At 60.8% G+C, this 12,508-nt stretch overlaps 1 protein-coding gene and 1 long non-coding RNA gene across 2 annotated transcripts; one reads left to right on the top strand and one right to left on the bottom strand.

The window, feature by feature from the left end:
* Nucleotides 1-328: 328 nt before the first annotated feature.
* On the bottom strand, nucleotides 329-6,748 carry LOC143655238 (uncharacterized). The gene is made up of 4 exons (XR_013162126.1): nucleotides 6,648-6,748; nucleotides 3,706-3,834; nucleotides 2,759-3,103; nucleotides 329-433 (listed from the first exon to the last, which is right to left on the bottom strand). It is a non-coding gene; the product is annotated as an uncharacterized LOC143655238 (long non-coding RNA).
* Nucleotides 6,749-7,011: 263 nt separating this feature from the next.
* ISL2 (ISL LIM homeobox 2) lies at nucleotides 7,012-12,315 on the top strand. Its single transcript, XM_077126672.1, has 6 exons — nucleotides 7,012-7,172; nucleotides 7,993-8,182; nucleotides 8,366-8,628; nucleotides 10,261-10,544; nucleotides 11,111-11,278; nucleotides 11,710-12,315. The coding sequence occupies exons 1-6, from the start codon at nucleotides 7,115-7,117 to the stop codon at nucleotides 11,824-11,826; spliced, it is 1,080 nt and encodes a 359-aa protein (XP_076982787.1). The 5' UTR covers nucleotides 7,012-7,114; the 3' UTR covers nucleotides 11,827-12,315.
* The last annotated feature ends 193 nt before the right edge of the window (nucleotides 12,316-12,508 follow it).

The following is a 12,508-nucleotide window of genomic DNA, read 5'->3' as shown; positions in this document are numbered from 1 at the left end:
CGGTGAGGCTGACGCCGGGACACTGGGGTCACCGGGCAGGAGGGTCGCTCCAGTGCTGGTACCTGTATTTCCAACCAGATGTAGTTTCCCGCCTCTCTAACGAGTACTTTTACAAGCAGGTGGGGTCTTTCCCGCTTTGCTCAGTTGGCAGCTCTTCCTCTCAGCACGTGGGAAGGGTGGAGGTGAACCCCTCATGCCTCCACACCACCCCAAGAGCCTCCCCACCCCGATGCACCCACTTCTAGGGAAGACCCCCCCCCCACGTTCCTTCACCCACCCCCCACCCCATCTCCTCCTGCCCTCCTGACTTAGTCCTGGTTAGCACTTGCCTTGTGCTCTTGACTCATCCATGTGTTACTTTCCCACAGCAGCTGAGTCCGCGCCACTTCCCCACGGGATCCCCTGAGCATTCCGACAGGATGCGGAGGTCCCCCTTGGGTGAGAGAAGCCCCTCTGAATGCCTCAGCCGGGCGTGGGGATCTTCCTGCCCTCTGTCCCGAGGGTCCCTCGCTGTCCTTGGCCCCTGATCCTTCTCCCATGACAGCCCAGCCACATGGGCCTTGGGTGGCTCTTCGGTGACCCTACAGCTTTGCTTGTGCCCTTATCCACCTTGACTCCAGCCTCTCCAAGAAGCTACATTTCACCATCCCACAGCCCCTCCACCCTCGCAAAAGAGAAATGCATTGATTGCATATCTCCCTCTGCCTGCCCAGGCCATCCCCCCATCCTGGCAGACCCACCTGCTCCTTTTCTGCCTGGAAGAATCGTATCCGCCCTACAGGCTCAGCTGAGAAGTCAGGGCTCAGGGGAGGCCTCCCCAGCCACACCCCTCCTGCCCATGGGAGCCCATTGCAGCTCTCGGTCCCAGCACTGGACAGCCCTCCTCTCGGCACCGACCCTCCACCCCGAGAGTCCCAACTGCCACCTTCATCTCCTCCACCCGTGCAGCGTCGCCTGTGTGAGTGACTGGCAGCCTGTTTATGTAGGGCCCGGCCGGGAGGCTGCGCCCTAGTGAATCTATTCCCTTCGCGGTGCAGTCTCGCCCTCTCTTTCTTGCTCATTTTGCTCAGAACGCAGATTGTAGGAACGGGGGGGGGGGGGGGGGGCGGAGGGGGGCAGTTCTAGAAGGAAACCGAACACTAGAAGGCACACCCTGGGAGGCTGCAGGCAGGACTGCACCAGCACCCCTGGCCCAGCAGTTCTCCTTCCTGATGCCCGGGGTCTCCCAAGATCTCATCTTGGAGGTTCTCCTGAAGTTACTGTTGGGATATGATTTGCAAAGAGACAAAGGCTCCCATGTGTTTAAAAGAAAAAAAAGCTTCACTTTTCTCATCCTTCTACATCCAGCCCGACTGGTGCCTAAAGGACCAGATCCTGCAGACTGTGGCTTCAGCTTTTTTTTTTTTTTAATACAGAATAACCTTCCCCATGTCTGCTACAAGCAAATGAACGAACAAAACTCTTCCCGTCTGGACAGACCCAGGTTCCACAAGCCCACAGCCCGTCCCAGGACCCGCAGCGAGGTAGATGGGTGCCCCAGGCCCACCTCTTACCCTCTGCACTAACTGAGCAGCGCCCAGTAGGGCCACCCTTGGTGCCTCAGCAGCAGCCTGTGTAGCCACCTGGGGCCCCAGGCTCAGAAGGCCCCACGCTGGTTTCGTGCCCCTCTGCAGCTGCCTTGAAATCCATGATGCTTTTTGGACCAGAAGCCCCCCATTTCCATCTTGCACTGGGCCCTGCAAAGTACGGAGCTGCGCCTAATCAAAGGAGGTATTGAGGGGTTTCAAAGGGACCTTCTAGGATTTAACAAGTGAGTATGACTGCTGAATCATTAAATTGATATTTCGTTTAGTCTCCAGTATCTTAGAGCAACTAGAAGTAAAAGCCTAAAATTTTGGAATTGGAACCCACACCAGACTCTAAAATTTGTTCTACAACTGATTGTTGCCACCTGCTTTGAAATTCATTGCTTTTTTTGTAAACGTTTTTTTTTTTTTACAAAAAAAAAGTCAATTGTGGTGATAAATACACAGGTATGTGATGATGTGACCCATCCATTGCACACTTTGGATGATTACACGGTAAGTGAATATATAACATCCATCAAAAAAAAAACTGAAAAAAGGGACCTTCTGTCATACAGCAGGTGCTCGATAAATGTTCAGGAAGAGGTGCCCAGCAAGTGCCACACAGCCCAGCCTCCTCAGAAGGGGTCGTCTGGGGGGAGAGGCCAGCTGGGGACAGCGCTCAGGGCTGGGGTGGCGGGACACCTGAGTCTGGCTCTGACCTCCCACCGCTCTCCCTGTCCCCAGCCTTCGTCACTTTCCCTGAAACCTGGTTCCCTGGTCCCCAGAGGATGGGAACACTGAGGTCCTCTCCGGACTGTCCCGAACAAGGCCCCCACTGCCTTGGAGAAAGGCAGAGGCCTTGGGGGGGAGGTGGGAGGCAGACGGGGGAAGGGGCGAGGCTGGCGCGGTGGGGTGGTGGTGGGGCTGTCGGCCCTGGGCGATGGCAGAACCCGTCCACAGCCCCTGCAGCAGGCTTCCTGGTCCACGCCTGTTGTTTCCTCGCTGGGTGACAGACCGCAGGGCCTCGGTTTCCTTTACCGCCGGCCACAGGTTCCTCCCCCCCCTTCACGCGCTGCCAAGGCCACCGGGTGCCGCAGTCACCAACGCGGGGTCTGGAGGCAGAGAGCCCGGTTCAAGTCCTGGCTCTGCCCGGCGCGGGGAACAAAGCACTGCAGCCTCGGCTTCCTCACCTGTAAAATGACAATCACTGTAACGACAGCAGCCCCTTCCTAGGAGGGGCGGGCTGGTCACGGCAGTGGCCTGTAAGGCGTACGTCGCTCCAAGGAAGCCATTAGCCACCATGCCAACCATTAAGGTGGTGATAACAGCGGCAGGTCCGGCTTTCTCTCCCCTTTCCTCAGTGATCCCAGGAAGACAGGGAGACACAAGGTCTCTGCCCAGAGGATGGTCTCCAGGGAGGGTGGGGGTGCGGTGAAGTGACAGAGGACGACGAGCTGGTACGGGCCCTTGTTCACCAGCAGCAGGGACAGGAGGACAACGGTGACATCTCCTCCACCGGGTCACCTCCTCGTTGGCTGCTTTAGAGAAAGGAAAATATTCCCAGCACTATTGCTGAGATCAAATAACCGCCAAGTCTGCTCGGCGCCCAGCCCTTAGGAGAGCCCTTTCCTCCTTCCTGCACCCTGTCGGGTTGGAAATGCCCATTCCTGCTTCCTCGTCGCCAGGGGACACACAGACAGACACCCTTTCCCCCACGCCCGGCCCTCTGGGCTGAAAGAGGAGGTGGTGGTGGCTGCTCTTTGAACCCCAAGGGCCTGGAGGATTTCAGTGGGACTAAAACCCAGACAGAGGGAGAATAGAGCTCAGGCTGAGACACGCAGGAGATTCTCTCCTTTTCTGGCAAACGAGGAAGGCAGGACTTGGGTGAGGCACTACCTACAAAGCCAGCATTCTGAGTCTGGTCCCAGCATTGTCCCAGAATTGCTGGGTGTCCCTGGGCACGCCCCTCCCTCTCTGGCTGCAGTTTTTAATCTGTGACACAAGGGTCTCAAACAGGAGATCTCCAAAGGCCCTCCTTCCAGCTTCCTGTGTCTAGAATTCTAGAAGGAAGGAAGGTTGGAGGATTGACTAAGCACAACAGTAAAATCATCAAGGCCATTCATTTTGGTGACCTGACCTGATGCGATTTCTTCCCAGCCTCTGGCTCCCACGCCCAGCACCTTCCTGCTCTTTCTCCTGATCTTGTTTCCAGGCTGGGAGCTGCTATTACTTTCGAGCAGATGGAACCACCGGGCCTGCCGTGTCTCTGCAGAGAAAGCCTGTGTTCTTAGGGGAATTATGAGCAGAGCTGAGGCAACAATGACTGGGAGGGGAGGTGGGGGGAGGATTTGGGAAGAAGGAATCCAGGGAGACTTTTCGGTGATTTTGAAATCCTCCCAGGAGGAGGTTCAAACCTAGGGCCGGTTTCACAGGATGATGCAGAATTAATCCATGGAGCTCCCGCTGCTGTTTCCATTGCGGAAAGACAGTGCCCTAAAGCCCAGGAAAAGAGACAGCCAGGTCCCCTGTGTGCTGCAGCCTGGGACACGGAGAGCACTGCAGAGCCTGCCCTCTCGGAACGGGACCCTGGGAGGGCCAGGAGGCAGAGAACCAGAGCACGGGCAGGTGACTGGCAGCTGTGGCTGTGCCAGGGAAAGAGATTTTCTCTTCTCCTGCCCCAGCTCTAGCCTCCTGGGGTGGGGGTGGGGAGTTGTGACCCAGGAGACTGACATCTTGGAGATGGTTTTATAGAGGAGCAAAGCTGGTGAGTGCTGGAGCCCACTTCCATGTGGGTCTTCGATGGCACCGTGAGAAAAGCAGGGGAGTTGGCGCCCAACAGGCTCCCAGCTGACTTCCCGGATGTAACCAGGGGGCAACTACTTCATCTCTCTGAGCCTCAGCTTCCTTGAGGATTGACTGGGTCTAATACTGTCCACCTGACAACCTTGTTGTAAGGTCCCAATAGGCTAATACCCAATAGGGACTTTGCACATGGTGGGAACTGAAGCAACAGCCCTCCTCCAACATATGGAGAAGTAACTGCTAGGTCCTTTCCTCCTTGCCAGGAGGGCATTTCCCAGTCGCTTCTCCCTCCCTGTAAACAATGGGGGCACAGCCTCAAAGGGCTGGATCTTCTGGGAAGTTGGAGGGGGCTTCTCCCCTTAACAGGAGATGGCTGCCCCCTCTGCACAGTCTGAGCCCCTGAATTATTGATGCACTTGCTCCAGGCGGCTGCGCGCGTCTTGGGGATGGCAGGAGTGGGTTGCCGGAGGGTCCACCTCATCGGCCGGGGGTGCCATGTCGTTGCACAGTGCACGAAAATACACACCATGCGCCCCCCATGAGAAGACATCACCTTTGCACAAACTACACCCAGATCACATACAGCACTCATTCCAAGACCCCATTCCCACAGCAAACGCAAACCCACAACACATTCCGCAATCACACATTGGAATATACAGATGACTTACACACAGGTGCACACGCACAGGCCTCACCTCCAGGCCAGGCCTGGCACACAGGAGAGGTCCGCAGGTCCACGGAGACTTCCACACAAAGATACAGCCACAGGGATACTTACAGCTAACCTCTATGGAGCACTTACTATGTGCCAGGTATTGTGCCAAGCCTTTCAGGCAAAATAGTTTATTTAATTCGCACCATAGCAGAGGTAGCCGCTAATGTTATCTCCCATTTTACAGATAAGGAAACTAAGGGACAGAGAAGTAAACTAAGGTGACGGTGGTCAGGCAAGTGTGGCCCGGTGCAGTCACACCTGCACAGATCCCGCCACCTGGCCCATGCCCCCCATTATTTACAGACACATTCATTCCAGCGCAATCTGGGTGAGCGCTGTTTGGGACGCTAATGACCAAAGACCCAAGAAACAGCCTGTTGGCAGAAGCTGAAGGTGACATGTACCGAGGAACCGGGTAGAACAGGAGACCAGAGGTTCCAAGGCAGGAGGCAAGGATCAGACGCATTAGAAATGGGAGCGCGGGCGCCAAGCGCTCGTCCCCGCGCCGGCCGGGTGACCGGCGAGCGCTGGCAGGGAGCTGGGTGCGGGACCACGTCGGCGTGGCTGCTCCACGGTGCGCTCTGGAGCTGGCCCAGGGTCTGCGCAACGCCTGTCCCTGGCTGCGCCCATTTCACTGCTGGCCACGCAGAACCTGAGGCCACCGCGCCTCGGGGTGCGGCAGGGTCGCCACGCCCAACAGCGCCCCAGGAGGACGCGCCCGCGGGGCCCGGGTGTGGGGTTCCCGTAGAGCCGCTGCGTCCCACGCCCTCACCGCGCCCCGCCCAGCCGCGCGCCAAGTCCCTGCCGCGCCTTCTAATGGGACAACGACAGCAGCCACCCTTTCGGGATGAACGTTATTTCTGATTCCCGGGCCTCTCTCCCTTCTCTAACGAAACCCACAGCGATTTCTGTGAACCAAGCAGATGCCCCGACTCTGCCCAGAAGGCGCGGACCTTCCCGAGACCCCCGGGCCGCGGCGCCGACGCTCAGTCCCCCGGGGCGCCGCGTTTGCTTCGGATTATTTGCGCCGCGGCTGGTTCGCGACATGCGACCGCAGAGTTTGTAGGAATCGGTTATCGTGGAAGCGGGACACACAGTGGGCCCCAGCCGCGTTCCTAGAAGGAGCTGTGCTGCTCGCAGGAGGAAGGCACGCGGGGAGGGCGCCTCATATTAGAAACCAAATATTTCTGCAAGTCAGAGACCCGTCCGGGCCCCATTCCCGGAGAGGGGGTCCGGATTCTGCGTTCTGGCGCCCCCCACCCCCCAACAACGCTCCAGCTCGGAGAAGTTTTGCAGGGGTGGGAGTGGGGGTAAAAGAGTTGCACCAGACCCAGGCGCCCGCTCCCTCGCCTCCCTCTCTAGACTGGCCCAGGAGAACAAAGGAGCACGGGCGGGGAAAGCCGGGACCGCGAGGGTCTCGTCCCGACGGGGCACTCCTCCTTCGGCCGCTTCCCAGCTCCTTCCTCCCAAGAGGGTGCATTAAAAAAGAAAAAAAAAGTATAAAAGAAGGGAGCTTTAAAAGCAGGTTTCCCACCCCCCGCAGGTATCCATCACCCTACGTGGGCGCGCCCGGCCAGTCCAAGAGGAAGCGCAGAGCCGCGGCGGCCGCGTGGCTCCCTCGGCGGGGACGCAGGTCCAGCCGGGGTGGCCCGGCCCCGGGCGGGAGGGGAGATCCTGGCCGATTTCGGGGGAGGGGGCTGCGCTCCATTGTTCACGCCGGGCCAATCCGGGCTCTCCGGACGCTCGCGGCCAATCGCCCCGCACCGGGCCTCTCCCCAGCCCCCCCGCCCCCTCCCACCCCTCCCCCGCAGCCCCGGCGGTTCTGGGGAAGCTTCGTGACGCCGCAGGTCCCGCCCCCCGCTCCGGCCCGGGGCGAGTGCGTGCTGACGTCATGCCGCGTGCGGGCCAGTGCGGACTCGCCCTGAACTCGGCCCGGCGGGAGTTAGTTAGCGAAGAGCCGAGGCCGGGCGCGCGACCCTCGTCCTTCTGGCCCTGGCCGCACTCTGTGCTCACGTCTCTTTTCTGCATGGTGGATATTATTTTTCATTATCCTTTTCTGGGTGCTATGGGGGATCATTCCAAGAGTAAGTGTTCCTCTGTGTGCCTGGGGGTGTGGATGCGTGCACTTGATAGGCAGTATTTCTAATGCAGAAGAAATGTTTAGCGGATTCTACAAGTGGCTTCTATCTGACAGGACACTTTGGGAGAGGAAAAAAAATAAAACGAATGCATTTCTCCTGCAGGACTGCTTACCTTTTGGAATCTCGTGGTTTTATTTGGTAATTCAACGTTATTTTCTCAGGTCGGCTCTTGCTGACCTCACGCTGGGAAATCTCCTTCTGTTTTGCGCTAAAGCAATTAGGTCGGATTTGGGGAGGTGGGTTTTTGTTTGCTCGTCATCCGGCCCTTCAAATGAGGGCCCCCCGGGCTTCATCGGAAATATCTAAACTAAGAAATGTCCGCGAGGGTGAGCGGAGGCTCGGCGGAAAGCCGATGTGCCGGTGCGGGAACGGGAGCGAGCTGCGGGGAGAGGGACAGAGCCGGGCGCCGGCGCGGTGGCGGCGCGGAGCCTCCATGCCCGGTCGCTCTCCCACCTCCATTATGCGTTTAGTTACAAGATGCATCGATAAAATGCATCCAAGTGAATGTAATAGCGAAAAAATATATGTATTTTTGGTGTGGGGTGGGGGAGACGAAAAGCCGTCACAGAAATCAGAAGATTTTTGCTTTTTCGTTTCCGATTGCCTGGCCCTTTGGGAAGGTGCGGCTCCTTTTCCTGGGGTTCGCGATCCCGGGAAGAGAGAGCGAGAGCGCGAGTGGGTTGGGTTGGGGCTGGAGCGGCGGAGGCCGGCCCGGGGTCCGGGCAGCCAGGCCTGACGCGGGCCTCGCGCCCTTCCCCGGCAGAGAAGCCCGGGACCGCCATGTGCGTGGGCTGCGGGAGTCAAATCCACGACCAGTTTATCCTGCGGGTGTCGCCCGACCTCGAGTGGCACGCCGCCTGCCTCAAGTGCGCCGAGTGCAGCCAGTACCTGGACGAGACGTGCACGTGCTTCGTGAGAGACGGGAAGACCTACTGCAAGCGCGACTACGTCCGGTGAGGCCCGAGGGAGCCCGGCGCGGGGATGGCGCGGGAGCTCGCCCGCAGCGCGCGCCGCGGGACCCGGGAACTTGCCCCGGAGAGCAGCCCGGGAGGCGGGCGCGGCGGCCGGGGCCGGGCTGGGCAGGGCCGGGCGATGCCGGGCCCGGCGCTGACGCCGCCCGCGCCCTCGGCCCGCAGGCTATTCGGCATCAAGTGCGCCAAGTGTCAGGTGGGCTTCAGCAGCAGCGACCTGGTGATGCGGGCGCGGGACAGCGTGTACCACATCGAGTGCTTTCGCTGCTCCGTGTGCAGCCGCCAGCTCCTTCCCGGCGACGAGTTCTCGCTGCGGGAGCACGAGCTACTGTGCCGCGCCGACCACGGCCTCCTGCTGGAGCGCGCGGCGGCCGGCAGCCCGCGCAGCCCCGGCCCGCTCCCTGCCGCCCGCGGCCTGCATGTGTCAGGTAAGCGGCGCGCGCCGGGCCTTCGCGGCAAGTAGGGCTCCCGTGACGGGAAATTGTCACTTGTGTGTGGTTCCGTTTGCCGCGATTGTGTGTGGTTTCTGTGCGAGTGCAGGAGAGCCGCGTGCTGGGAACACGGGCGTGTGTTCGTGTGTGCCGGGACGTGGTTGGGTAGGGGTCAGTGTGAGCCAGGCTTGTGCGTGTGTGAGCGGGGGGACTTGTGTGCTCCGTGACCGGGAATGTGTGGGGCACGGGCGCGGGAGGCTCTGAGACAACAGGGGATCCTAAATCGCCTGTCTGGGGACTAATATTTGGGAATTTCTCCGAGGAATATGTGCTATAGTCAGGGTGGAAGGATAGGTTTGCTCGGGGCTAATTTTGTTACCCCTGCGGGGAGATGGGCCTGAAAGCTCGGCCGCCAGAGCCACCGGTAAAGACAGCTCCAGTTCCGCCACCCCGCAAAGGTGCCTGTATGGTTTGGTTTGGTTTTTTTGAGGCCCCGTTGGGTGGACAATTTGGCCAAGTGCTTCTCCGAAGAGAAGGATTATAAAAGCACAGCGGACTTGGGGATTACAGAAGAATCCCCAGGGGAATGCGCTGTGTCCTAATGAGAAGCTGCCCGAGGATGGCAGGAGCGTGGGGTTTGGGGTTAGGGGCAATCCATAACCCGAAGCCCGTCTCTAGACCGGCCTGCGCCTCTGGGTGCTGTGTGGCCTTAAGGCAGCTGCTCCCCTCTCTGGACCTCCCTGCCCTCCTCCATAGAATGAGGAAATTGGGCTGGATGGGCTATTTGTAAATATTTGTCCAGACCGAGAGATCCTTGGAGGAGGATATAAATGGAAACAGTGCGCGCCTATGGGTGGGTGTGTGAAGCTGGGCTCGGAGGGACGGTGCTTGTGAAACGGGACCAAGCGGATGGTGGCTGCTCCCCTGTCCCTTGGAGGGGCTTCCCCATTGTTTGTTGCGGGTTGAGAGCTGCAGGGAGCAGGCCCTGCTTCCCGGGTGGCCAGGCACGGAGCCGGCCCCGAGGGTGGGTGGCCGCGGGGAGGGGGAACTTGGAGCCCCGAGGCGGGAACCCCGGGGCCGAGGCCCGAGCGCCGGCAGGAAGGAACCTTTCCCGGCCCTGGAGGCCCGTGAGCCTCCGGGCGGCTCATCTTGGCTCTGCGGAGCGGCCTCCGAACCAGGGGGAGGGGACTTCGCGGGCCCCGGGAGCCGGCCTCTGGGTGCTGCTCTTCCAGATCCCGAGTCCCGGGCTCCTCCTTCCTCTTTCTCTGACTTCTTCCGGGGGGCTTGGCTCGTTCCGCGGGGCCCAGACGGGCTCCCCTGAGGGGTCCGGGGAGGGAGCAGGCTCAGGTCCCGCGGCGGCCTAGCACGCAGCTTGGTGGAGGGGTGCCCTGTATGCGCCCCGGGGAGATCGCTGCGGGGTGGGCAGCCCGGCCAGGGAGCGAGGGGAAGGGCCGAAAACGCGCAGCTCCCTCGGGCTAAGGCGGACATGTCCGCTAGAGAGGGGAGACGAACAATCGAACGAAAGAAACAGAATCAAAGAGACTCCGGGCTCCGAAGGGACGGGCCGCGCGCGGGCGGGCGCCGGGGCGGTGGGGCGCGTCGCTCACCCCTCGCCCCCTGGCCCCGCAGACCCCGGGGCGGGCCGGCAGCCCCCGCTGCGCCCGCACGTGCACAAGCAGACCGAGAAGACGACCCGCGTGCGCACCGTCCTCAACGAGAAGCAGCTGCACACCCTGCGGACGTGCTACGCCGCCAACCCGCGGCCCGACGCGCTCATGAAGGAGCAGCTGGTGGAGATGACCGGCCTGAGCCCGCGGGTCATCCGCGTCTGGTTCCAGAACAAGCGCTGCAAGGATAAGAAGAAATCCATCCTCATGAAGCAGCTGCAGCAGCAGCAGCACAACGACAAGACGGTGAGGAGCGGCGCGGCCCGGGGACCCGGTCGGGTGGAGCCTGGGCCGGCGCGAGATGTCTGTGCGCCCTGGGCAAGGGGTGGGCTCTCCCTTTGGGGAAATCCGGCGGGGAGCTGTACTCCCCGAATCGTCTGTGTTTGCGCCTTCGGAGAAAGGTTTGACGTGGGGGTTAAGGTCCCTTAATTACTTTATCTGAGGTCGGATCTTCTCCCTGACGTAATCGCAGCCCTGAGTTGACAGGAGCCGGGAGCGGCGCGGAGCCCAAGGGTGCACGGTTGTGTGCAGCGCCCGCAATGTGAGCGGCAGGTTGTGTCCTTCGCTGGGCACCTCTGCGTCTGAATCCTTTTTCTCTGCAAACTGGCACCGGCTGGGAGCGCAGGCCTCGCTTTCCCGTCCCCTGCGGTGGGCTCCAAGCGCCGAGGTCTGCGAGTGTATGCCAGCCTCCACCCCGCAACCGCTCTAGGCCGCAGATCCGGCGCGGGTGCCTCGACCCCCCACTCCCGAAGGTGACGGAAAAGGCAAGGTTTAATTGTAGAAGTGACGCCCGCCTTCTGCTTGCCCCGCAGAGCCTCCAGGGACTGACCGGCACGCCCCTGGTGGCAGGCAGCCCCATCCGCCACGAGAGCGCCGTGCAGGGCAGCGCCGTCGAGGTGCAGACTTACCAGCCGCCGTGGAAAGCGCTCAGCGAGTTCGCTCTCCAAAGTGACCTGGACCAGCCCGCCTTCCAGCAGCTGGTGAGGCCCAGCCCTGCCCGCCCCAGCCTCGGGACTCCCGCTGTGGGACATGGCCACGCCGGGTGGGGGCTCCGCCTTGCCCGGGGGGAGAGGGAGAGGTGGCTTTCCTGTGGAATGGGGGTCTGGGGAGAGCCCTCGGAAGTAGGATTCTAGTGCGGGGAGAGGGGGAGAGAAGTGGCTGCAGCTGTACCCCGGCCCACAATTTGCCCTAAACCGGGTCTCCCCGAATTAGAGTACAGGAGCTGTGGCAGGGATTAGCCAGCCGGACCCCCTCCCTGCTTCCCGGGGTGCGCATGAGAGTCCGGCCGACATCCCCCCACCCCGCGCCTTGCTCTGAGCGGGTTGCGGGTCCCCACGGGACGGCCGCGACTCAAAGCACACACAGCCACCAGCACCCTTCACCGCTCCTCGCTGTGACTCTGCCATTCCAGGTCTCCTTCTCCGAGTCCGGCTCCCTGGGCAACTCCTCCGGCAGCGACGTGACCTCCCTGTCCTCGCAGCTACCGGACACCCCCAACAGCATGGTGCCGAGCCCCGTGGAGACGTGAGGGGGACCCCTCCCCGCCATCCCTGCGGACCTCGCATGCTCCCTGCATGAGACTCACCCGTGCTCAGGCCATTCCAGCTCCGAAAACTCTCTCGCCTTTTTAATTATTATTATTGTTATTTAAAGAGATGGGACCGAGAGAAAGGTCAGGACAGTCAAAAGCGCCAGGACGCAACCCGCTTGCAGCAGACTGGACGCCCGCGCTCTGAGGACTCTGATTTTTACAAAACCAGATTCTGGGATTTGCTAGGGTTTGCCCTGCCCTTTCCTCTCCCGCACTCCGTGTGGCCCCCGCGGCTCTGTCTCTCGGCGCCCGGCACCCGCCTGCCCGCCCCTGGCGTGGAGGACGCAAGAGCGCCTTCGAGTGTCCCCAGGCCCGCCCCGCGCTCCCAGCCCAGGCATTTGCGGGGAACAGGAAAGGAGAGAACCCCAAAGGACAGGCACTCCGATTCCCAAAGCGCATGATTGCTGGGGGGGGGGGGGGGGGGGGGGGGGGAGTAGAAGCGGGACTTTTCTTGAAAATGTTATAAGTTATCAGTCGACGGAGGACAGAGTGTGTGAGCCTTTGCCGAACAAACAACCGTAAGTTATTGTTATTTATTGCGAGAACAGCCAGTTCATAATGGGACGAATATTTTCGATCTTAATAATAAAAATAATAATAACCCGACGCGCTGCGGTCC

Source organism: Tamandua tetradactyla, chromosome 14, assembly GCF_023851605.1.
Source record: "Tamandua tetradactyla isolate mTamTet1 chromosome 14, mTamTet1.pri, whole genome shotgun sequence".
Taxonomy (NCBI): domain Eukaryota; kingdom Metazoa; phylum Chordata; class Mammalia; order Pilosa; family Myrmecophagidae; genus Tamandua; species Tamandua tetradactyla.
Note: the sequence above shows the minus strand (reverse complement) of the source record. Positions and strands in the feature narration are given on the sequence as shown.

Excerpts from the sequence above, each read along its gene's own strand:
- ISL2 (XM_077126672.1), top strand. The coding sequence starts at position 7,115 with ATGGTGGATATTATTTTTCATTATCCTTTTCTGGGTGCTATGGGGGAT. Across the intron at positions 7,173-7,992 it reads TATGGGGGATCATTCCAAGA|AGAAGCCCGGGACCGCCATG; the intron begins GTAAGTGTTCCT and ends CTTCCCCGGCAG. Across the intron at positions 11,279-11,709 it reads AGCCCGCCTTCCAGCAGCTG|GTCTCCTTCTCCGAGTCCGG; the intron begins GTGAGGCCCAGC and ends CTGCCATTCCAG.